General features: G+C 23.7%; 1 protein-coding gene across 1 annotated transcript in view; it reads right to left on the reverse strand.

Moving 5' to 3' along the window:
• numb (NUMB endocytic adaptor protein) overlaps positions 1 to 27,432 on the reverse strand; it is a 34,572-nt gene that overhangs the window by 2,634 nt on the left and 4,506 nt on the right. Inside the window, exons 2-3 of the mRNA XM_065502233.1 lie at positions 4,090 to 4,944; positions 3,665 to 3,913 (exon numbers count right to left, since the gene is read on the reverse strand). Coding sequence (XP_065358305.1) covers positions 3,665 to 3,913; positions 4,090 to 4,170 — 330 coding nt within the window. The 5' untranslated portion in view covers positions 4,171 to 4,944. The remainder of the gene's footprint in view (positions 1 to 3,664; positions 3,914 to 4,089; positions 4,945 to 27,432) is intronic.

Here is a 27,432-nt window from a genome sequence, read left to right on the forward strand (position 1 = left end):
CTACAAAGAGAAAACAAAAAAAGAATAAATTATAAGAATTACATAAAATAGTTTTAAATAAAAAAAAAGAAATTATTAAAATGGTTGTTGTTGCTTGAACTCAAGGTTAAAATTCTTAATGAGTGAGTGTTTAATTGAACCACAGCATAGTAGTTTTCTGTTTAATAAATATAATTAATTAAGAATCTCTTACAAATTAATAACCAGTTGCAAATTTCTGTTGATTTTCAACAATTAATAAAACTTAGGGAACACAACAAGCAGCCAGAAGAAATGATAAATAATACAGTAACACACAAAAGAATGTTTTTGGAATGAAAACCAAATAAAAACTAAAGCAATATTTTCGTAGTAGTGTAGTGAGGATCACTACAGCAAAGACACAAACCAATCGGCCCAAAAACCGTCTGACGCTAAGCCAGCGTTCCACTGTAAGTTTACAATAGCGGAGTTCAGTATTAAGTGCGAATGGTCTAGCATCATTGCAAATGCAAAATTGTAAAGGTTTTTGTGTGTATTTTGTTATTGGATTACGGTAAAATTTTGCATTTGCAATGATGCTAGACCATTCGCACTTAATACTGAACTCCGCTAATATAAAAAAACAACTGTATTTGAATAAACATGAGGCATATTTATATATTTATATTTATTTATGAAATTTTTAAAACATTTTTTCTTGTTCAACTCACTGTTCTCGACCATATGTGTAAAAAAACAATTATTAAAGTTCCATTAGCACAAAAATAATCTACAAATACTCGTATTACGATAATATTTTTTTTTTAAGATGCTGAGACAACGCCCCCAATTTCATACATTGTATTTGAAATGGCCTTTTTGGTGTCAGTAAATAATTAGTACTTTGGTACTTAATTTACATACAAAAAAAGTCTAGGCGTTTGCAAAACATCAAATGTAAAGTAAATCTAAAAAAAATTAAGCAGATTTTAGCAGATTATTTGATATTAAATTATGAAAGCAGACATGTTAATTCGAAATTGAAATACAATCAATAACTTTTCAGTTTTAATAATAAGAGAATAGCAATAATCAATTACACTGTGCTACAAATTGCAGTCTGATTCAATGAACGATCAAAGGAAGTTATAAAGTTGATTTCAATTAAATCTTTGTGGTCTTTTATAGCTTTATGGTTGAGTAAGAAGCTTTTATGAAACATTTTATTTTTGCACATTTTTTAAGTTGTTTTATTAAAAAATGCTTTTGGTATGTTTTTTAATGAAAGTTTTATTAATAAGTAAATTAAAATAGGGCAACGTTTTAACCTTTTCAAAACGTTGGTTTATTTCCTTTAAATAAACCGGATACTTTTGATTGCAAATAAAAGCCGTTTAGTAGTTTGAAAATTGTAACAACTCTTTATTTATTTAAAATGTATAACAACAGAATTAAATAGTTACTCAATGTTTTTTATACACGTTTATAAATTCCCAGAAATACAGACACACTTTATAATGTACACGAATTCACTTGAAAAACACAGCACTCTTTAAGGCACTCAGTTGATGTTTATTCAAATAACGTCTCTGATAAACTCACTAACAACTGCAACCATCTGCATTCTAGATTGCTCTTTAACTGTCTAGAGCTTTCTAATACATACGCCATCTGTGGTGTACTTTCTACAATGTTCTTTAACTGAATATTCGAATTCGAATATACGGTCGCAGCAAACAGCGTTGCCAACTTACGATCAATGGTCAACTGAAAGCTTTTATTCAATGTTAATAATGCCCACAGATATGTTACAGTTTGCTATTACAGCACTGATATTTGAAAGCATTCTGCTACTTTTAAATCAGCCGTTAAAATCGTTACATTTGAATTCAAGTACAATTTCGTAACAATATTTTTTCTTTGAAAAACGTTTTTTTTGATGAAAACTTTTTGAAAAAAAATTAAGTGGACATTTACTGAGGACAAAAAATTAGTTTGTCAAATATTTTTTCAGGAACTTCTAATAAAAGCTTTTTGTAAAATATCTTCAAATTAAATGTTTTTGGGGAAAAGATTTTTTACAAAAATTTTATTTAAAATTTTTTTTTTCCAAAATAAACTTTTTATGAAAAATAAGGTTCTTTGAAAAAACACTTCTTTAAACAAAGTTACACAAAAGTTATATCTGTGAAAAAAGCTTTTTTAAAGAAGTCTCTTAAATTTATTTTTTGGACCAAAAATGGGTTTTTTCATTAAAAGCTATTTTTTTGTAACGATTCAGTTTTATAGTAAAGATTTAAAAAGTAATTTTTTATAAGAAAAAATTATTTTTGAAAAATAAAAATTTTTGTTAAAAAAAATTTTATATACAAATTTTCTGTTGGAATAGAATCTTTTTCTCATTTTTATAAAAAAGTTAGAAATAAGTTGTGTTGGTGAAAATTTTTTGGAGAAAAGCTTTTTAGAAATTATTTGTTAAAAAAGCATTTTTGATGTAAAAAGCATAGGGAAACAATTCAAGAAGCTGCCTTAAAAAAATGTTATTTCTCGAAAAAAGCTTTTTATATAAGAAATTTTGAACAAATATGTTAAAAGCTTTTATAAGAAATTAAAAAAAAGCTTTTTATACAAAGTTTTTATAAATCTTCATGGGCGAAAAGCTTTCATAGAAAATATTTGTTAAAATATCGTTTTTGCTGTAAAATGCTTTAGCAAATAAACTGTTTCTTTAATGATGAAAAATGCATGAAACTGTTTCTATAAAAAAAGCTTTTTAGAAAGAAGTTTATAAAAAATATTTTAAAAGAATAATAAAAAAAAGCTTTTTATATGATGTTTTTATAAATCTTTATGGGGAAAAGCTTTTTTTAGAAAATATTTATTAAACGAAAATTTTTAATGGAAAAACCTGTAAAAAAGCTTTTTATATAAGAAGTTTTAAAAAAAAGCTTTTTATATCAGATGTTTAAAAAAAGCTTTTTATATAATAAGTTTTAAAAAAAAGCTTTTTATATAAGAAGTTTTTAAAAAAAACGTTTTTTAAACGGAGTTTTTGTAAATCTTTATGGGGGAAAAGCAAATATTTCTTAAAAACCATTTTTAAGGTAAAAAGCTTTGAGAAATAAACTCCTGAACAAAGTTATTTCTGTAAAAAGCTTTATATGTATATATGTATTTGGTTTTGGTGGCAAAGCTTTTATAGAAAATATTTGTTAAAAAAAAATGTTTAATTCAAAAAGCTTTGAGAAAAAAACTTTTTTTTAAAGAATAAAAAATTTTGGAAGAATATAAACTTGATTTTAATAAGTTTTTAAAAAAAATCTTTTTATGCTTCCTGGGGCAAAAGCTTTTATAGAAAATAATTGTTAAATGGGCAATTTTGATGTAATAAGCTTTTTTGAATTGAATTTTTTTTTAAATATTTTGTTTTATAAAAAATTTCTATAAAAAATGCTAATCAGAAAAAAAGCTTTCTATTGGAAATATAAGCTTTTAGTAAAAAAATAATTTTTATGAAAAATCTTTATCTTTTATGTTGAAATACAATTGATTTTTTATAAACAAAAAACTTTGTGAAAAGTTTTTTAAAAAAGTGGTTTTAATTTGAAATAAGCTGTTGTATCAAAAATTTTTTTTTTGTAATTAACCCTTCAGACAAAACAAACAACAAATTTTATAAGTACTGCACATTTATCAAACTTACCCGCAAAACTTTGAGGGCCTCCTCGCAAACTTGCATACCACGCGATTCGAAAACCTCGACGCAACCTAAATACTTAACCCCAAACGAACATGTAGCGGTGCGTACAGCCTCTTCATCTGCCTGCCATTGATGAGGTTTCGATGATTCGGGTACACGATCCTTTCGGCGTCTAAACGAATCACGAAAGGATCGTCGCAAACGATCCATTTTCTTGGGAGACTTTTTACTAAAACGGAATGAAGCGGATTTCTAAAGAAGAACATTTAAGAGAGAAAATAATAAAGGATTAATAAGGGATTTTTATTATAAATGGATTTATTAAATAAAAGAGTTTATTTTTTGGTTTAAAGAGAAACAAGTGTTATATTGCGTTTTAAATATAATTGTAAACAAATAATCAAACAAAGACAAAGAATAAAACCTACCCCATTTTTAACATCACCAAATTTTCCTCGTGTGAAGCCCCTTTCCAAAGGTTCATGCGTGTGTGACGATGTGTTTCCCATTATTTACTAACTAATAGCTGTTGTTTGAGTATAAATAATTCTTTGATCTGGTTGGTTTGATGAAATGTTCTCTACTCGTTTATGATCGAAACTATTATTTGTTTTGCTCTCGTTATAGTTTAAACGGTGGATGTGTAAATGTGTAAGTATTTCCGTGGTTATTTTTAAGGGTTTTTTGTCTGGTTACCTTTTAACAAAGGTACTTTACTCGTCGTGAGAGAATTGTTTTAAGCAACCGTTACAATTTAAATTAAATTGAATTTAAAACAAAACAAAATTTGCAATCATCCGTATAAAAACATATGGCTTGAATTTGTTTCAAAATTTAAGCTGTTTTATGGGCCTTGATGTGTATTATTAAACTATCTATTACTACTTAGTGTAATATTGTATTTTTATTTGTTTATTATTTTTATTATTACTATTTAATATCACAATTTGCTTGTAGTTTAATTGATTTATTGTTAAATTTGCATTGATTTTGTTTTATCGTATTTTATATTGTGTGTAATTAACAATTTAGACAACAGTTTGATTGATTTTTATTGCTTGATTTGATAGTAATTCCATTAACAAACCAAATGTACATTATTAGTATTTCAGCAATCTATATAAACGTCTTTTAAATGATTGTTGACAAAATATTTCAAAGTTCTGCGATACTCATTTCAGATCACTCATCCAATGACGTTGTACTTGTGTTTGTCAAGAAAAAAAAATACTTGAAATACTTTAGTGTTTTGCTATTTGTAATATGTAGTTGGTGGTTGTAAGCTGTAAAAATTTCAAAATTTTTTTTAAATTAAAAACAGTTATTTGTTTAATATGTTTGTGTATCTTATTCTTTGCACAAATGAATGTATTTAAACCAGCACGATTTACCAGTATCGTAATTAAATTAGTATATTTTTATTAAATCTACAAGAAAAACAAAACAAAATGACTCATATTTCTAACACCTTAGAATCGTTATACAGATTTTCAGTGATTTTTGCTTTTGTTTTATACAAAATACTTTGTTAATTTTATGCATTATTTATGTTTGAAATGTGACTCATTGTGGTCACGTTCAAAACCTCAAAACAATAATTTCTTGTGAAAAAAATCTATATTTGTGGGAGCGTTTAATTGATAGTCAGCCTATTTTTGTTTCCCTGTGTTTACAAATCTATTGGTTTTTTTGCTTCTAATTCTATTGCAATTGTTGTTTTTGCATTTAGTAATAATAAGCTTACTTGCTTTTTATTTGAGTTCAATTGTGTTTTTGCTTTTGTTAAATTCATAGTCATCGATCATTTAGTTTTTTTTTTTTAAATTTTCTTGCAGAAATGCCGCAATCTTTATTTACAAATATTCCTCAATATTGTAGTTGTTTTTTAATAAACATATCAGCAATTATTTAAATCAATAAAAGACAATATTTGTTCATATAATTTATTAGAGTTTTGTCAAAAAAAAATAATAAAATAGAAACTGGTAAGCAAAAGGGGGAATATAAAGACACTAAATTCTTTTAAAGTGTGAAAAAAGCTTTTTAGAAACTTTTCAAACAATAAAGCTTTTTCATCAGAACATAATTTGTACACAAATTTTTAAAAGCTTGTTATAAAAATAAATAGATTTTTTCACAGAAAATCCATTTTTTGGAAAAAAGCTTTTTTCACAAAAAATATTTCTTCTCAATGAAGCTTTTTATTACCAAATGCTTTATTTTTTAACAATTATATTTTATTAAAAAAAATTTTTATTAGAAAATTACTACCTCAAAATATTAAAAGATATTTATAAAAAGAAATTGCTTTTTTCTGACCAAAGCCAAGCTTTTTAAAACCAAAACCATATCTTCATAACAAAGCATTTTATCACAAAAAAAAATACTTTTTCAACTCAAAACTTTCAAATAGTAAAAAATCACAATAAAGTTTTTAGTACCAAAAAAATATTTTTTTTTACTAAAAAAGCATTTCCAAAAAATAATATCAAAGCAAATCAGAAAAGTACAAAATAAAAAAAAAATATTTTAAAAGCTTTTTTTACCAGAAAATAATTTTTACACAAAATTTTAAAAACTATTTATTTATATTAAGAAAGCAAATTTTTCTGAAAAAAAGCTTTTTATTATGAAAAATAATTCTTTCCAAAAATAAGCTTTTATAACAAATAATTTTAATATTCAAAATCACTTTCCAAAAACTTATAAAAATAACATCAAGAAAAGCAATTTTCAGAACATGAAGATTTGTGCACAAAAAAAGCTTTTACGAAAAAAATCTTTGAAAAGCTTTTTTACCAGAAAATAATTTTTGCAAAAAATGTTAAAAACTTAATTTTTAGTTATATAAAGAACTAAAATTTTTCAAAAAATTAAAAATTTTAATAAAAAAGCATTTTATTATAAAAAATGTTCATAAAAAAAGCTTTTTATTATTAAAATATTTTATTCAGAAAAAATTTAATTTTACAACAAATAAAAGTTTTCTTAAAAAAGCTTTTTATGCATTCTAAAAAATATTTTTTTAATAAAAAAGCTTTTTGTTTTTAAAAAAAGCTTTTTATTTAAAAAAAAGCTTCTTGTACAGAAAATTATAAAAATAATATCAAAAAAGCCATCTAAAACTTACAAAAGCTTTTACATCTGAAACTAATTTTCAGATGAAGTAACATTTTTCAGAAAAAATTTAAGTTTTCATAAAAAAGCTTTTTTATAAAAAATATTTCTTCACAAAAAAATCCTTTAAAATACCTTTCCACAAACCTAATAGAAAAAATATTTTCAGAAAAATTGAGATTTTTGTACAAATAATTTATAATCACAAAAAAGCTTTTTCCAAAAAATCTCACAAAAGCTTTTCATCTGCAATGTAAAATTAAATTAATTTTCTTAGAAAAAATACAATTTTATAAAAACAAGTATTTCAACTAAAAAAGCTTTCTATCACAAAATAATTTTCTGCAAGATTTTCAGAGAAAATCAATTTAGGAAAAACAAGTTTTTAAAAATGTCCAACTATTTTAAAGCTTTTGCCACAAAAACTGAATCTAAGTTCACAAAAAATGCTTTTAAAGGAGAAAAGTAGTAAATATTTTTATGAAAATATTGATTTTTATCAATAAAAACTGCTTTTGTCTAAGCTCTTCCAATTCATGATCTCACTTTTGAGGTTTGCCTGCATATTGGTCACCAAATGATTATAATACCAATTATGCTTAAAGAAATGTATGTCATTCAAAATTTATATAAAAATAATCACGTTTTTTAAAAAGAAAAAATTAAAGGGGACTTTTGCCGAAATATTTGTATAGATTTCAACAAAAAATAGCTATGAATCATACTTTACATAATTTTGTTGAAAAATACAAAACGTATCTAAAATATTTTGTAATTCTAGCAAGCTGCTGTTAAGTAATACTCAAGTTTAACTGAGCATTAAATCATTAACATGCCAGTTTAAAAAACAAGTTTAATTTGAAAGCTAGACACAAAATCTGAGAAACTGTAACTGAACTGAACTGAGCAGGTATTTGCTCTGCCTCATGTGAGTTAAACAAATAATGACAATTGAGCCATTTTAAAATTCTCAATAAATAATAAATAATACTTCATAATTATTAACAAAACAAAGTTGATAATTTTAAAAGTAAACATAGAAATGCATGACATATATGTATACTGACATAAATCACAAATATTTATAATTGTGTTATAGAAAAAAAAGAAAGAAAAAAATTATATGATAAACATCTATACCACAAACTTAGTATTAACAAATTCTGGGAATTTAAACCACAAAATAAAAAAAAAGTAATAAGTAAATAAGTGCTCAATTTCAAATACATACAGATTATTATAAGTAAGTTATTTAAAAAAGAAAAGGAAAAACCGAATTATTATGAAAATATCTAAACTTATTAAAATCTATAAGTTATTTGTGAAATTTTTATTTAAACATTTTTTTAAATTCTCTTTATTTTTATACAATCTTGTATAGATTTAATTAGCAACAATTTTTGTTTTTTTTTATTTAATACTGCATAAAGCATGTGATGTTAGCCTTTAAACATGTCACTCACTCACTTGTATTTATTTATTTATTTTAATTTTTTTTTGTATTTTTTATCTAAATAAAAGTAATCACTGACTGATAAGTAAGTTTAACTAAAATAAATATATAAATTATTTTCTTTTATACTTATATAAATAAGTTTATACATCATATATTAAAAAAATAATATGTAACTTTGCTTTTATATAATTAAAACAATAACAAAATTTCTAGCACTTAAAGAAATATTTTTAGTTTTAAGGGAAAATAAACTTTTTTCTCAACAATAGGGGAAATAAATTTAATTAGAAAAAGTACTTCTAAAGCTTTTGCTTTTCATAGTTTGTTGACCTTATTTGATCCTATAAAACTTTAGCTATTCGTCAATGTTTAGGAGAATTAAACTGAATTAAATTGGTACTTTTTAGTTCAGTAATATTTATTGAAAAATTTTGCTAGATTTTTTATTTAATATTAAGATTATAGAACTTATGCTGTTACTAGTTTTGGTACTTTTTTATATTCATTCAAAAAAACGGTATTTAATTGAGTTTTTGAAACATTTACTTTTATTTTTTAAAATGGTACCTTTTTTTGGTACTTTTTTCATAATCCTAAAAGAACTTTAAAACTATTTCAGAAATTTAAAATTTTTTTTGATTAATTGGTACTTTTATACTGGGATTTTCAAAGTACTTTTGTGACTTTTTTAAAAGGGGAATTTTTATGTACTTTTAAAAACTAATTTTAATATATTTATAAGGTTTTCAACACGTTCTACTTTTTTAATGTACTTTTTAAAACAAATTTTAATATATTGTGAGATTTAAAAGGTTTTCAACACGTTTCGTTTCAGTGGTATATTTTACGACATTTTTAAAAATAGTACCAAGAAGATACCCAAACACAATTTTGCTGCCAAATTTAGAAATATGAAATAATATTTCTTAATTTGGGTTATTTAATAAGATGTGCCTGTAAATAGTCCGAATTTCTTAATTTACTGTACTTTCGGTACTTTTTTAAAAATGTTTAAATGGTTTTTTAATAATTATAATAAGAATTACTAATACAAATTTCTAAAACAAATTAAAAATTTCTGTATTTACAAAGTACTTTTCACTTTGGTACCAGGATTTAGAAAGTAGTTTAGTACATTTTTACTTAATGTTATTAGGTAACTTTTTTAAAAAATGTTGTTTAGTTATATTATCGCCCCGGCTTCGCTCGGTAGCATTTACTAATGTTAGTTCTTTAAGATTCTCCAACCCACGCACACCAGCCTGTTCTTATTTATTTGCAAATAAAATATATAAATTTGTACTGCATACTTTAGGGCGCTTTTTTATTACAGTTGACTGGACTCACAATAAGAAATTTCCGAGTTTTACCCGGAATTTTGGAATTTTTTTCTTTACAAATCGAATCGAATAAAAAAAAATCAGCCAAATCGCTCCAGCCGTTCTCACGTTATGACATTACATACGTGGACTATTTCATTTTTATATATATAGAAGATTTGAAATTGATATTTGAATAGAAACTGCCACATTCTAGATTTCCTATTGACATGGTACTTTTTTACTTTGGCCCTAAATTGTTAAAGTACTTTAATTTGGTACTTATTTAAAAGTGTTTAAAAATTATTTTATAGTATTTTTAATAAGAACTACTACCAGCAACTCTTAAAAAAATCAAACATTTATTTAAAGGGTACTTTTTACTTTGGTACCAGGATTTTGTAAGTAATTTAGTACTTTATTACAAAATGTTTTTTTTTTGTAAACAACTTTGTCAAGAAAACTTTAAGAATTATCTATTAAAAACATTCTAGGCTTCCTATTTACATGGTACTTTTTCAGTTTGGCAAAAAAATTGTTAAAGTACTTTTTTGGTACTTTTTTTAAAAATGTTTAAGATGTGGTATTTTAACCAAATATTGTATTGTTTATAAAAATACGACTAAAATTTATTTTGTAAAAAGTACCATTAATAACTTCTAATTTGGTACAATTATTTTTAAGTAACATTTTTAGTACTTTTTTGAAAAATATTGTCAAGTAATTAAAAATGTATATTTTAATAGCAAACAAATGTTTTCTACTTTAAATGGTTTAAATTTTAAAGTACTTTTTAAAAAAATGTTTAGGATCAAATCAAATATTGTTTTATTTATAAAAAAAATATGACTAAAAGATATTAAAATTAATTTTGTAAAAAGTACCACTAATAATTTCATCTTTGGTACTATTATTTTTAAGTACCATTTTTAGTACTTTTTTAAAAATGTTGTTTAGTTATTAAAAATTTATCTTTTAATAGAAAATATATTTTCTTTTTACTTTAAATATTGAAAGTAGTTTTTTTGGTACTTTTTTAAAAAATATTTTTTTGGTAATAAAAAAATAATTTTATAAAAAAGGCAATACTAATAGTTGTTAAAAACCTTCGAAGGTTCACTATTTACAAGGTTTTTTTTACTATTGTATGGTGATTTTTATGTACCTTTTTGCGTACTTTTTAAAGATAATTAAAAATATCACTAATAATTGTCAATAAAACTTAAAGTAAAGAAATACTTTATTAAGTACTTTAATGCCAGAAAAAGTACTTTTGGTATTAAAAATCTCAATTTGCCCTACCTGTAATTGTCATTTACACTTTGCTAACTGTAAAAACAGTAGCAGCAGCAGTTAAAACAATAACAAAACGAATGTAATAAAGCAAATTTTAAAACAGAATTAAAATTGAAAAGTTTTAATAAACGCCAGACAAGATAGACTGTGATTTAAGACACATTCTCTTAAACACACACATTCTCTCTCACAAACACAAACACTCACTCACTCATTATTGTAAACAAAACAAAATGAAACCTGTTTCCGCCAGCTTTTTCTACACGTGCATGTGATTGTATATCTGTGTCTGTATTAAAATTAAATTTAAGGTGAATTCAAGGAAAATACCTTTTATAGAAACGTTATGGAATGTAACTGAGATTTAAATACAGACACTTCAATAAAAAAGGGCGTGGGCTTTTTAAAGTGCCAAGATTGTGTCCACTATTCTAAAATTTTCTCAACACTTTCTTTATTTTCTAAACGTTAAACTTTAACCACCTTTTTAATAACAATTATTTGCTTAAATCTTATGATTTAACTTTAATGGTGAATGAAGACAGTAAAAATATTTTTGATTGTTTGTAATAAAACTTAACGTAAATTACAGCTTTAGCTTTGATTACATTGTTTTATATTTACATACATATAACGACATTTAAATTACTAACTCTTCTACAGTAGATTTAATTGTATTTGAATTCAATTCATGGTTTGCTAGAGTGGACAGTTTGACAATTTGATTTTGAGCGAGTGTTTGATTACATTTTATGGGTTTTTCTTACAAAACTCAAACTCACCCCGGGTCATTCAACCCAATAGCCAACAGAAAGAGTTAAAATTATTCTGTAAATAAATAAAGAATAACTAATAATGAAATATATTACATTTTCAAAAGGTACTGGTCAGTTTTAATTTCATTATTGTTTTAAAATTAAATCATTTTAAATTTATTTCCTGGATTTATTTATTTTCTCACACTATCTGCATGTATTGTAACTGAATTACTTTACACAATTTGTTAGTTTCATTTGTGTGATTTGTTCACAATAAACGAAAAACCTATAGAAAAATCATTAATTGCCTACACGAATGTTGATAATAAATAAACTATGAGTAGAACAGTAAATAAAACTCACTATTCAATTAACCCTCATAATTTGTTTGTAGATACAATGAAATTTAGAAATTCACGCCTGTTGTAATTAAAGTTGGATTGTCGCTGTTACTGATGATGATGATGATGATCGACAACATCATGATGACAGTGGGAAATATTATCAAACATTAAATGAAGCATTGAAAATGTGTTAGCTAATGATTATTGGAAAAAAATATTGAACTAAAAATTCTTCTTACAGAAATTGAGGGGGAAAATTAAATTTAGAAATGACAAAAAAAAACAGACATAAAGAAATGATCTTTATGATACAAATTTGTTAGAATTTTATATCAGAAAAAGGAGCTTAATTCAAAAAAAGTTTATATCTACTTTTGTGGGTCTATAACTAATATTTCGATGAGTTACAAAAAGACAGAATTTTTTTTGATAGAAATATTATTCTCAGTAAAATAATTCTAATATTTTATTATGAAAATTAATTGAAAAAATATGAGATGAGTATTTTATTAGTGAAAAAACTGAGAGGTGAACTATTTCCTTAGTGAAAAATGTAAGGTGAATATTTTTTATTGAAAACAAATGAAAGATGAAAGCCAGCAAATGCAAAAATGTGAGATAAATTTTTTTTTTGTAAAAAAAATCTGAGGTGAATATTTTCTCGGTATAAAAAGTGTGAGGTGAATATAAGCTTAGTGGAAAAATTAAGATTCGAATATTTTTTACAATAAACAATGTGAGGTGAATATTTTCATGGCGAAAAAACTATGAGATGAATAATTTCTCACCGAAATAAAAGTGTGGTGAATATGGTCTTAGTAAAAAATTTCAATATTTTCTTAATTTTTTGGATTTTAATATATTTTTGGTAAAAAGTGAATTAGGTGAAAATTTTTAAGTGAAAAAAATTTGAGGTGAATATTTTCCCAGTGAAAAAAGTGTGAGGTGAATATTTGCTTAATGAAAAAAATAAGATTCGAATATTTTTTTACAATAAAAAATATGAAGTGAATAACTTCTCATTGAAATAAAATTGTGGTGAATATTTATTATGTGAATTAAAGGCGTGGTGAATATGTTCTTAGTAAAAAAATTAAATATGTTCTCAATTTTCTTGATTTTAATATTAATTTTTTGCAAAAAGAGGTTAATATATTATAAGTGAAGTAAAGGTATGGTGAATATTTTCTCAATGTAATAAAATTATGGTGAATATTTTCTCAGTGCAAAAAACAATGCGAGGTGAACATTTTCTCACTGAAATAAAATTGTGGTGAATATTTAATATGTGAAATAATGGGGTGAAATATGGTCTTATTTTTTTATTTCTTATTTCAATATTTTCTTAAATTTCTTTATTTTAATATTTTTTGTAAAAACTGAATATTTTCTTACTGAAATAAAAATGTGGTGAATATTTTCCTAGTGAAATAAAGGCGTAGTGGATATTTTCTCAGTGAAAAAAAAGTGTGGTAAAAATCTTCTTAGTTAAAAAAATATGTGAGATGAGTCATTTTTTACTCAATGAAATAAAGGCGTGTTGAATATTTTCCTAGCAAAAAAAGGAGATGGTGAAATAATGATGTGGAGAATATTTTAACATTGAAATAAATCTGTGATGCATAATAATTGTGGTGAATAGTTTTCAGTGAAATAAATATGTGGTGAATATTTTATAAGTGAAATAAAGGTTTGGTGAATATTTTCTCAGTCTAATAAAATTGTGGTGAATATTTTCTCACGCAAATATAGGTGTAGTGAATATTTTCTAAGTGAAATAAATAACTCTGTGAATCTTTTCCTAATGAAAAAATGTGTGGTGAATATTTTTAAGTGAAATAAATATGTGGTGAATACTTTCTCACGCAAATAAACGTGTGGTGAATATCTTCTAAGAGAAATAAGGGTGAGGTGAATATGTTCTCAGTAAAATAAAGGTGTGGTGAAAATGTTTTATGTCAAAATTAGGGTGATGTGAATTAAATTATTAAAATAGCTTTCAAACTTCAACTTTCATTTTAAAATTAACGTTATTTTTATAAGCAAGATTTAAAAATCCAAAACTAAAAAATTAAACAAGAATTAAAAAATTCTCACGTTTCTTTACAAGCCTTGACAGTTTGTTCAAAACTCCCCCCAACATGTTCAAAACCAAGTAACAAAAAAAACATGAACAAACGACATTTAAACAAACCACCACTATTTAAAAAATTAAAAGAAAAAGAAATTATATTCATATATAGAAATAAAAAACTTATAAATTTAAAACGCTTATGAAGGATAATGAATAATTTCAAACACAGACAAACCTCACACACACTCATATAAAACAGTTTGGTTCACACACCTATAAGTTCAGTTTTGTAGTGGTCGGTTTGAAAAGTTTGAAAGTAATTTTTTTTATTGAAATATTAAAATACTGTGGTGGTGTTGGTAGTTTAGTTTGTAGTTGTTAAGGATGTAAAGGAATTTTTAATTTGCCTGGTAGTTATAAAGTATTAAATGTTTGAATTTAGCAGCTACAACATTATGAACCCACAAACGAAAAAAAAAGTGTGGGAATAAAACTAAAACTTGACATCCTGTAAGGTAAGGTTTTTTTGTTTTGTTTATGAATTATTTCTATAGTGGGAATTATAACTTATTTAGCAGCTAAAGCCAAGTATAGAAAGTAAAATGACTAAAAAAGCAGGTAATTTATGGATTAAAATATAAAAAAAACTTATAAATAAAACTTGTAAATTATTAAGTAAAATATAAGGGACAATTAAAAATGTAGTTCTTTGCAAACTAATTCTTGATATTATTTTGATATTTTCCTTTTTTTGCAAAATCTTTTGCAAAAATTGTTAAGGGTTAGTTTTACTCATTTATTTATTTCATAATACTCTCATCTTTATAAAAGAAAATCTTCTTTTCTAAATCCTTTTTTTTATTCTCATCATAGAAATCTTTGCAATGTTTAAGATTTCTTAAAGAATCCTTTTTATTATTAAATAACAGTAGCAGCAGTAAATAAGTTAGGTAAGTTTTTATAAAATAATTCACACGCTTTTTTTCCTAGCACAGCAGCAGCAGCATTCATAAAGAAGAGCACCCTAAGAATTTGCTTTCCGTGCTGCAACACCTTTTGAATACTAATTGTTGTTACTATGAATATGTGTGTTTGGATTCTATTGTCATAGACCAGGGTGCATTTTTCATGTCCTTGTGCTTGCATTCTGTTGGTATTTAGGGTGTTATTTGAATTATTTGTGCATAATTTTAATTATGGGGTTTCTTTCATTCATTCATTCATTCATTCTAAGCTGTTGGAATTTATAATTATTAGCTTTAGCTTAGAATCCTAGTTAAGGCGACAGAGTGCAAGAGAAATTTTTCACATTTTATGGGAATTTTGCAAATGATGATGCTGTTACTAGGACATCAGCTTGAATATTTATTAGAGGGCAGCTGTTGATAAGAAATCAAATAACTTTAATGATATGTGTCTTAAAGAAAATGTATGGGAAAGCAAAGAAACTAGGTCAATATTAAAATTGTTATTCTTACATCATGTTTAAAAATATGGTGACAAGGATGAACACAAATTGTATACTTTTGTAAGTAATTTTCAAAGTATTTGCTTATGACTTAAGATGGTTTCTCATTATCTATATGTCGTTTGAAATAGCTATTTAACTTTAAGATTATATTAAATATATCAAAAAAATACAATAAAAGGAAATAAATAAATCTGAAAAACTTCTATGGAAAGTTCAAATTTCATAATTTTCAATAATTCCTATTTTTCCTAATATTATAGTGAAATATTTTGTATTATAACAAAATAAGTAAATTTTAACTTTTGACCAAAATTGGAAAAAATTTTATGAAAAGGTCAAAGTTCAAAATTTTCAATATTTGATATTTTATATAGTGTTACATTTTTTATTATAACAAAATAAATAAATTCCTAACTTTTAACCAAAATCGCACAAATTTGTATGGAAAGGTCAAAGTTCAAAATTTTCAATATTTGCAATTTTTTACCATATTATATTGAAATATTTTTTATTACAATAAAATAAATAAATTCCTAACTTTTGACCAAAATCGCACAAATTTTTATCCAAAGGTCAAAGTTCAAAATTTTCAATATTTTATATATTTCCCAAAATAATTGTGAAATATTTTATATTTTTCCCGAAATTATAGTGAACTATTCTATATTATAACATAATAAATTCCTAACTTTTGGCCAAAATTGGACAAATTTTTATCCAAAGGTCAAAGTTGAAAATTTTCAATATTTTATATTTTTCCAGAAATTATAGTTAAATATTTTGTATTATACCAAAATAAATAAATTCCTACCTTTTCATCAAAATCGGTTAAATTTCTATGAAAGGTCAAAGTTCAAAATTTTAAATATTTGAAATTTTCCCGAAATTATACTAAAATATTTTTTTATTATGACAATATAAATAATCCTACCTTCTGATCAAAATTGGACGAATTTCTATGGAAAGGCCAAGTTCAAAATTTTCAATATTTGAGATTTTGCCCAAAATTATAGTGAAATAATTTGTATTATAAAAAAATAAGTAAATTCTAACTATGGATCAAAATTGGACAAGTTTTTATGAATAGGTCAAAGTTCGAAATTTCCAATATTTGTCATTTTTTTACTATAATAAAATAAGTAAATACTAACTTTTGACCAAAATCGAAAAAATTTTTAAGGAAAGGTCAAAGGTAGAATTTTTTAATATTTTTTAGTTTTTCCTGAAATTATAGTTAAATATTTTGTATTATACCAAAATAAATAAATTCCTACCTTTTCATTAAATCGATTAAATTTTTATGGAAAGGTCAAAGTTCAAAAATTTTCAATATTTGATATTTTTTCCGAAATTATATTGAACTATTCTATATTATAACATAATAAATAAATTCCTAACTTTAGGCCAAAATCGGACAAATTTTTATCCAAAGGTCAAAGTTCAAAATTTTCAATATTTTATATTTTTCCAAAATAATCGTGAAATATTTTTTATTAGAACAAAATAAATGAATTCTTATCTTTTGACCAAAATCGGTTAAATTTCTATGGAAAGGTCAAAGTTCAAAATTTTAAATTTTTTATATTTTTCCAGAAATTATAGTTAAATATTTTGTATTATACCAAAATAAATAAATTCCTACATTTTCATCAAAATCAGTTAATATTCTATTTAAAGGTCAAAGTTGAAAATTTTCAATATTTGCAATTTTTCCCGAAATTATACCAAAATATTTTTAATTATGACAAAATAAATAATCCTACCTTCTGACCAAAATCGAAAAAAAATTTAAGGAAAGGTCAAAGGTAGAATTGTTTAATATTTTTTAGTTTTTCCCGAAATTATAGTGAAATATTTTGTATTATAACAAAATAAATAAATTCTAACACTTGAATATAAAAGGTTAAAGTTCAAAATTTTCAGTATTTAAAATTTTTCCTGAAAATATAATGAAAATATTTTATATTGCAATGAAATTTCAAATCAAATTTTAAAGTATTTTAAATTTTTTCCCAAAGAATATTGAAATATTTTCTTTATAAAAAATAAATAAATACTGAACTTTTAACCAAAATATGCCAAATTTTGCAGCAAAAGTCTTAAAAATTAAAAAAATATTTTGAGAATTTAATTAAAAATCGGACAAATTTCTATGGAATATATTTAAAATTTGAGTTTATTCTGAAAATAAATTCTGACAACTTTTTCTGTTTCAAGAAAATTTTGCAAAATAGTTGTTATTAATTAAATCACAATAAATAAATACTGACCTTTCTATCAAAATCTGAACAATTTTACAGAAGAGGAGTGAAAAATTTTCAATATTTAAAATTTTTGGTGAAATATTTTTTAATAATACTAAATAAATAACTTTAGAACTATTGACTAAAATCTAACAAATTCTTGAACAAAGATAATGGATAATTTTGTCAATATTTTGATTTTTTTCAGAAAATATACCGAAATTTGACAGCAGAGGTCGAAGATAAAATTTTGAAATATTTCAATAAACTTTAGCAAAATATCTGATATTAAAATCGAATAAATAACTAAAATCTGTCCTTTGACCAAAATCTGAAAATTTTTGCAGCTAATTTTTTAACAAATTTTGGGTTAGCAAGAAAATATCTCTTTTTATGGATTTCGTTAAAAAAAAAATACAATATTTAGGGAGTTTTGATAAAAATATTCTTAATAAAAGTAAAGTTACGTTTACATTGTTGAAATATTTAAGAAAAAAAGCGTAACTACTAAACAAAAATTATATTTAAGGCCATCAGTGCAAAAGTGGTGTAACTCACAATTTTTTTTGGTTGCTGTTCTGGTGTTATATACAGTTGCAAATGGTATTATTCAAATGTAAATGGAGCTGAAATAATTTTTGCACAGAGAATAATACAACAAAGTAATGAAGCAAAAGTGGATTAAGTTGTTTATACCACTAAATAAATAGTTTGGGGTTACACCACTTTTGCACTGATAGCCTCATTTATATTTTATTAGAACAAATATTTATTTATATAAACCAGCTTCAATTTGGAAATATCACAATATAATATCAGTATTATATTACTATTTGTTGTTTGATCTTATAAAAGTGACGAAAATAGTGGTTAGTTATGTTCTTTTTAGTCAAATATTTTTTTTAAAGTTTTAAAGCAGGTTCTTTAGACATTTTTTAGAGTCCTTTAATTTTTATCACTTGAAAAAGTTAGAGTTAGGTGTTTTCTTTAAGACTTTATTAACTTACTCACTTATATTTGCATTATTTAAACCACAAATTTATCATGTTAATTTATATTTTTTATCAGTGTATATTTGAATCGTTGTCTACTACGTACTTATTGCAGTTTGGTATTGTCATGTTTGTTACTCGCCTAAACTAGAGACATCTGCTAAATTAATGAAATGAATTTCTTCTTTTTTCGAAACCATATGCATTTATAACACGTACCATAGAAATAGTTTTAGTTTATCTACCATCTCTTTTGCTCTTCGGCCTTTTTTTACTCATTTTTTTTTGTCTCTTTGCATAACTGCATTATGTTCATATCCTGTCAGTTCAGGTAGATTTTTTTTTGTTGTGTTTTGTGCAGGCTCATAAGGAAGAAACACTTTAAAAAGAGAAAGAGAGCAGTAGCAGTAAAAGGAAATGCTAGTTAAAGCAAAAAATGAAACGCAATAATAAAAACAAAGAATTGTTTTGTTTTTTTTCTGCTTTTCTTTAAAATTTCTTATGTTTTCGTTTAAAGGAAACATCTGTCATTAAATGAAGAAAAGAACAAATGTCGAAATGATTGGTTTTACATGAAGCTAAAGCACATGCCTTAAATTCTTTAGATTTAGAATCTAAACATCAGCTGAGTTTTGATTTTTTGGTTTTAATTCATTGTTTTCATTTTTGTTTATTATACAATAAAAGACAACATAAATATTTATGTTAGAGTAATAAAGTTTTAGATATTGACTCATAGTAGAATCATTTGAGAATTTATGTTAGTGAAAGCCTGTTTTAAATATTTATTTAAATTATTTTTAACTATAAATTTTATTTATTTATTGTTTTCTTTCTCAAACTTTTTTTCATATTTGTCTTACATAAGTAAATAGCTAGAATATTGATTTTGTGTTATTCTAAGCTGGTTGGTGTGTCTGTCAGAAAAGTGTGTGTTAATCTTTAATGAAATTATGTATGCATACCGCAAAAACCCATTAAATAGCAACAGGTTTTTACTTCAATAGTTTGTAGCAGTTTCTAGCTTTAAGCCAAGAAATCAATAATTAACATACAAATTAAAAAAAAGAAAAAAACAAGAATGTTGAAGTTGAAATATTACACAAAACACTAACGCCTAATATTAAATAAAAATAAACACCTAAACAACAGTGTAACGAAATGCTGAGATTTAAGGGAACAATTTGTTTATATATTCTAAAGTTAAATAAAAGCAAATTTAGTTATTTTGTTTGAAAGGAAAATATTTCTTTATGAAACTGTTTTAAACCATATAACCTACAGCAGTGGTCGACATTCAAACTCATCGGGGGCTGAACATGATCAGTTATTTACCTATAAACAACACGAATGTCAACCAAGTTCATAAAAAAAATCAAACATTAGAAAACAATAAGGAAATATATTCAATAACATGTTTTTATAACCCAAATTCAATATTCTTTTTATGCCGACCACTAACCTACTCATACAAACAAAATAAAAACCTTGTAAACTAAAGTTTTTATCAGATTTCTCCTGAATATATTAAGGGATTAATAATTCTAACTCATTGCTTATACATTATAATCCACATTCAATATTCTCTTTATGCCTACCACTGACAACATAAAAAAACCTTTTAAACTAAAGTTTTTATCAGATTTCTTCTGAATATATTAAGGGATTAATTACTTTAACTCTTTATTTCTAAAGCTTTTAATTTTCTAGGCTGGTTAAACACCAAAATCTTGCAAATGTCACGTATACTAAGAGAAACCCTGTCCTCTCCCCCTGTACCAAAAGAATGAAAACTCAAAACTTGAAATGAAAATATTTACCTTTCTAATCAGTTTAATATTAAATAACAAATCTTTTTTTTTTGCAGCTAGTGTTTTTTTTATTTACTTTTATTAAACAAAACAAAACAATATTATCTAAAAATTTAGCAAAAATGTCAGTGGCTGACATTTTAGCAAATAAGCGCAAAATATATCGTTTTTTTTTAAACAGATTTCATAACAAATTTATTTTGCACACAAAACAAATTGTGACATTTTTATCTGGTTATCTGGTTAATTAAAGTTATTAAAACAAAGTTGTTAATAATAAAAGATAAGTGTGGCTTTATTTGTAAAGCATATTTCAAAATTTATAAAAGAAAAAAGTTATTAAAGGATTTTTGAAAAATCTAATTTATGATTTCTGTCTTAATTAAATAAATTAAATTTAATTTAGTTAAATTTGTTTAAAATTTATACCATTAAACATTTCACTGAAGCATGCAGCTGCAAACGACATCATGCTCTAATTGTCTAATTCTTTTTTATGAAATTACAAAAAAAAAAACATAAAATAGAAAACATAATTTTAATATTAATTTATATTATTACTGTAAACTCAAATTAAATGTGAAAATCTACATTTTCAATCAAAATCATTTAATACAGTAAAAAATTAACAATTATTCCAACTAAGTTTAATTAAAAAGGGTTTAGGAAAGCTTTTTTATAAATCAACTAACCTTGTCTTTTGTTTAAACTAAGTTTAAACCATTTAGCCAGTTTGAAGGACCATATTTAAGAAATAAAATTAAAAGCTTTTTAGTCTTATAAACCAATAACTTAAAGTCTTTAGATATATTCCGAAAAGCTTTTGAACAAACTGTGGCCATATTTTTAATCATATGCCAGACTTTACTGTTAGTTTAAACTAAGTTTAATGTTAGAACATTTCCTTTAAGCAGTAAATATATGTTAAAGGCCTTGAAAATTTTAGTTTTGTTAAAAACAGAGAAGCAATTTAACATTTTTGGAACAGAGTTTAATTAAGCGAGTTTAAAATAGTTTTAAAAAGCTTGGTTATTTTTTTTAGAAGGTACCTGACTTTGTTGTTGAATTTAAACTAAGTTTAACCCATCCCAAAGCATCATTTAAGAAATAAGATTCGAAAGTTTCTAATCTGATAATAACAATATTTTAAAGTCTTTACATTTATTTTGAAAAACTTTTGAACAAACTGTGTTTTATTTTTTAAACTTTGTTTTCAGTTTAAACTAAGTTTAAAGACAGTGCGAAGGACCATATTTAAGAAATAAAATTAAAAGCTTTTTAGTCTTATAAAACAACATCTTAAAGTCTTTAGATATATTCAGAAAAGCTTTTGAACAAACTGTGGCCATATTTTTAATCATATACCAGACTTTATTTTTAATTTAAAGTAAATATATTACAGGCCTCAAAATTTTATTTTCGTTAAAAAATCATTTAATAGAAAATAAATTTAAACCAGCCGGAAGGACCATTTAAGAAACAAGTTTCCAACGTTTCAAATCTGATAATAACAATATTTTAAAGTCTGTAGATTTATTTTGTAAAGCTTTTGAACAAACTGTGTTTTTATTTTCTATAAGTTACTAAACTTTGTTTTCAGTTTAAACTAAGTTCAAACCATGATACAACAATATAACGTACACTCAGTAGAAAATAAATTCTCAATTATACAATTCTTGTAACGTCAAACAAGAGAAAATATGAAATAAAATCTAAATCAAAGTTTGACGTTATGGGGCTAAATATTGAAAACTCTCCCTAGTGATTCTACCTTCTACAATTATTGTATTATGGTTCAAATATAAACTCTAGCATTTTATGCAGTGCGAAGGACCATTTATTTCTATATTAACTCTAAATTTATTTTGAAAAGCTTCTAAACAAAGTGTGTTTATATTAGCTAGAAGTTATTTCACTTTGTTTTTAGTTTAAATTAAGTTTAAACTTAATATTTAGAATTTTTGCCAGTTCGAAGGACCATTTTTTTACCCTGATTTGTAATTTTAAATTCTCTGATATTAAAAACTTAATATTCAGATTTTTAGCCAGTGCGAAGGACCATTTTTTTACCCTGATTTTTAATTTTAAATTATTAAATGATTAATCATCTATCTGTGAGTAGCCCTATTACTCCTTTCTCTATATAACTAATTCTTATAACTTTCATTTATTTCCCTTAAATACATATTTTATTATAAATTGAAAGCTCAATTTATATTTCTTTCATATAGTTATTTCCTTAAGCCAACAAGTATTTATTTCAATTACAGTTAAGCACGTTTTTCCTACCATTCAATCCATTGCCAACAAAAATACCGCAAACTTTAAGTTTTTCCCAAACATACAACCAACTTTTGTTTATTAATATTTTATATTTACTTTTTCCTAAAATTGTAAACAGATTTGTATGTAGTTTTTACAACAATGCAAAAATAAATTTTAAACCAAAATTGAGGTTAAGACCACAAGATTGTGAGCTCTTGTGTGTGCTTTTTTGTTACAACAACTAACCTTTTGGCTTGTGCTTGGGCCAGTTGATTACATAGTATATTTTATTTGCCACAAAAAAAGCTACTATAGATTAAAAGAAAATCAACAAGTTTTTTCATGATTATGAATCCAAATAAAGATAGAGGAAAATAAAAGTATTTTTTTGGCCCAACTCTTAGATTATATAATGTAAACATTGCCATGTAAACAAGTTATGGCAAGTCAAAGCATCAAGTGCGAAGGACCATTTAAACAATTAATTCTCAAAAGCATATTCAAACATTTAACTAGGAAACCCAGACTTTTTTGAGGCCAATAATAAGGTAATATTTGGAGTTTCGATATAAATATAAAATAATTGTCATTGTAAAATATTAAATATCCAGTGCGAAGGACCATTTAAACATTTAATTTTCAAAATCCTATTCAAACGGTTAACTAGAAAATCAAGACTCTTTCGAGACCAATAATAAGGTAATATTTGGAGTTTCGATATAAATATAAAATAATTGTGATTATAAAATATTAAATATCCAGTGTGAAGGACCATTTATGGATCAGTGTTAACAGAGTTTTATTGCGTACCAAACACACCAAACTTTAAAAAAAAAAAAAAAACAATAAAAACATTCAAATATTTACCTAGAAACTCAAGAAGCAATACTTTGAAAAGCTATTCTAATATTGTACAAAGTCAAATATATAGCGCGAAGAACCATTTGGGGTTTTTTAAAATATGAACTTTAAAGAAGATTTTATTCAAAACAATCATTATCTTCCTTTTTTTATTTCAAGGAAACTAAGGCCATTCTTGAAACCAAATCGAATATCTTTAAAAATAAACAATTTTCTCAATTACCAGCTACATCAACCATCAATAACAAAGTTCATAATGATAATGATCTGGCTGGCTGGCTGATAAACGCAAATAACGATTGTACAATTTTATAGCACTTGCACTTGTACATGAAACTGGAACTAATGTCTACCATGAGCTGGACTTAAACAAAGGCGAATCCAAAGCAAAATGTTACAAAAAAAACTTGACTTTTTAAAACAAAACGCCACAGAAAATGGCAAATGTACTGGGTGCTGGTTGCACATTAAACAAATTAAGAAAACATTCAAACAAACGAGGAGGCAAATAAAGAGTAAGAAAACTACCAGCTCATTGGCGTCATTTATTGTAAAAAGGAAACAAAAAAACATTGTCTTCTTAAACACCCATACTGTATTTTGTATATAAAATAGCTGGACCATTTGGAGCCAATCAACTGAACAAAGAATAAACTAACATTTAATACATAGGAAAAAAATAGAAATTCTTTTTTTTTTCTTTTCTTTATAGCATTTTGTAATTCTCATGTTAGCAGCAAAGTTAAGGGTTTTTAACTGCAAGTTGAAGTTTGAATTTAAAGTTTAATTTATAAAAAAAAAAGTCAACAGACTTTGTAAAAATTGTTTTGTTGTATGTATTTTCTTTACTCTCTTAATAACTGGCTGTCTAAATGGAAAAAACAGGTTTTGTTTTTGTTTGGTTTGTTTCTTTATTTTTATAACGATGAATTTAACAAAATATTTCTATATATCTGATTACTGTGAGATACATACAACTTGCAGCAGGGTTGGGCAAATGCTAAACCTAAACAAAAACAAAACAAGAATTTATTTCAAATTCCTAAAATATAATTGAAAATCATACTTGGTTCATAACACAATGAAGAAGAAAGAAGCCAATAAATAAAATTATTTTAAATCTAATAAATCAAAATTTTAAAAATTGCAAAAAAATTACTAAAAGGTAAATATTTAAATTTAAAGTTTAAAAAATTAATAAAACTACAATCAACTTTAAAATTATGATTTTTAAAATTATGCAAAAGTACCAAATTTGGCTCAAAAAGTACCTAATTAAATTTGAGTTCAATAAATTACACAAAAAGAAAATTTTTAAAATTATAAAAAAGTACCAAATTTTAGTAGTCAAAACGTACTTAATTAACTTTTATAGAAAATTGTTTTCAATGGCATTTCAATTGTGGAAATTAGAAAAAAAAAATAATTTGAAATCAATAACATTGAAAATTACAAAAAAGTACCAAAATGTTGGTAATTTAAAAAACAAAATGGTTTAAAGAACTTTATGAAAATTACAAAAAAAAGTGCCAAAATTAAATTTTATAAAAAAAAGTAACCAAAGTTTCGTACTTTTAAAATGGCAATTTAAAACCGCATTTCTTAATTTAATTTTGAATTAAAAAACATTTTCAAAATTAGAAAAAGTACCAAAATTTTGATACTTAAAATGTACCATATTATATTTTATAAAAAAGTACCGAAATTCAATAAAATAATTATAAAAAGTACTAAATTTATAAAAGTACCTAATTGAATTTTATAAAAAAAAGTAAAAAAAATCAATGAATTAAAAAAAAATTCAAAATTAGAAAAAGTACCAAAAAGTACCATTTAGAATTTTATATACCGAAATGCTAATAATTTTAAACTACTTTCAAATTCAACAAATTAAATAAAACACTTGAATTTCAATAAATTACAAAAAGAAACTTTTGAAAAATGTTGATACAAAAAAACGTACCTAATAATATTTTATAAAAAAAAGTACCAAAATTTTGGTATTTCTAAAATACTCAAATGCATTCAAAAATCAATGAATTAAAAAAAAAAATTTCTAAATTAGAAAAAGTACCAAGATGTTGATACTTAAAAAGTACCATATTATATTTTATAAAAAAGTACCGAAATTCAATAAAATAATAAAAACACTTAAGAGCTTTATGATAATTATAAAAAGTACTAAATTTATAAAAGTACCTAATTGAATTTTATAAAAAAGTACCAACATTTTAGCATTTTAAAATCAATGAATTAAAAAAAAAATTTAAAAATTAGAAAAAGTACCAAAATGTTGATACTTAAAAAGTACCATTTTGCATTTTATATACCGAAATGCTAATAATTTTAAACTACTTTCAAATTCAACAAATTAAATAAAACACTTGGATTTCAATAAATTACAAACAGAAACTTTTGAAAAATGTTGATACTAAAAAAAGTACCTAATTGTATTTTATAAAAAAAAGTACCAAAATTTTGGTATTTCTAAAATACTCTAATGCATTCAAAAATCAATGAATTAAAAAAAAACCTTTTCAAAATTAGAAAAAGTACTAAAATGTTGATATTTCAAAAGTACCATATTACATTTTATAAAAATATGTTGCTACTTTTAAAATACTACTTCATTTATTGAAAATAAAACACATGAAATTCAATAAATTACAAAAAAAAACAAAATTAAATGTTGATACAAAAAAAGTACCTATTTAATCTTGGCAATAAAAAGTACCAAATTGCTTTTCAACTTCAATAAATTACAAAGAAGCATTTTGAAAATTATAAAAATTTTGGTACCAAAAAAGTACCCAATTAAATAAGTTAAATAAAATACAAAAAAATATATTTTGAAAATTCGAAAAAGTACCAAATATTGTACCTATCTGAATTTTACAAAAAAAGTGCCAAAATGTTGATAATTTTGCATTTAATGTTTAATAAATTACAAAATAAAAATATTAGAAAAAGTATAAAAATTTTGATATTTAAATAGTACTTAGTTGCTCTTTGTAAAATAGTACCCACATTTTAGTACTTTAAATATTCTCTGAAAAAGTACCAAAATTATTAAAAAAAACAAATATTTTACTTTTGAAATGCAAAATATACAAATTTTAATATTTTAAAAGTACCAAACTGAATTTTAGTACTTAAAAATTTCCAAATCATTAAATTACAAAATATGTGAAAATTATTGTAGAAAAAGTGCCAATTAAATTTTTGTGCTAAAAATTTTTACCATAATTTTGGAATTTCTAAAATACTCATGAAAAAATCTTTTTGAAAATTACAAAACGGACCAAAATTTGGTACTAAAAAGTAAATAAATAATTAACTCATAAATTCCAAAAAATATTTTGCCACAAAAAAAATTTTTTTAACAAAAATTAAATATTTGCATTTTTTTAAAATGTTGGTATTTTTCTATAATTTTCATATGTTTTTTAATATTTGGTTTAATTTAGAAAAATTTATTTTTTTTTAAGTGTCAAAATTTGATACTTTTTTATAATTTTTGTTTCAGTAAATTTCAGTGAAATGGACAAAATGATCGTACTTTTTTATAAAATTTCATTCAGTACTTTTTTAATGTAAAATTTTTGGTACCTTTTATAGAAAACGTTGAGATTTTTTGAGCCAATATTTTGGTTTTTTCGTTTTCATAATTTTCAAAATTTTAGTTTTTTAATAAATATATGCATGAGTATTTTAAAACTACCAAATTTATAAAAATAATAATAGGTAGTTATAAAATTTAATTA

The sequence above is a fragment of the Calliphora vicina genome, chromosome 2 (genome assembly GCF_958450345.1).
Source record: "Calliphora vicina chromosome 2, idCalVici1.1, whole genome shotgun sequence".
In the NCBI taxonomy this organism is placed as follows: Eukaryota; Metazoa; Arthropoda; class Insecta; order Diptera; family Calliphoridae; genus Calliphora; species Calliphora vicina.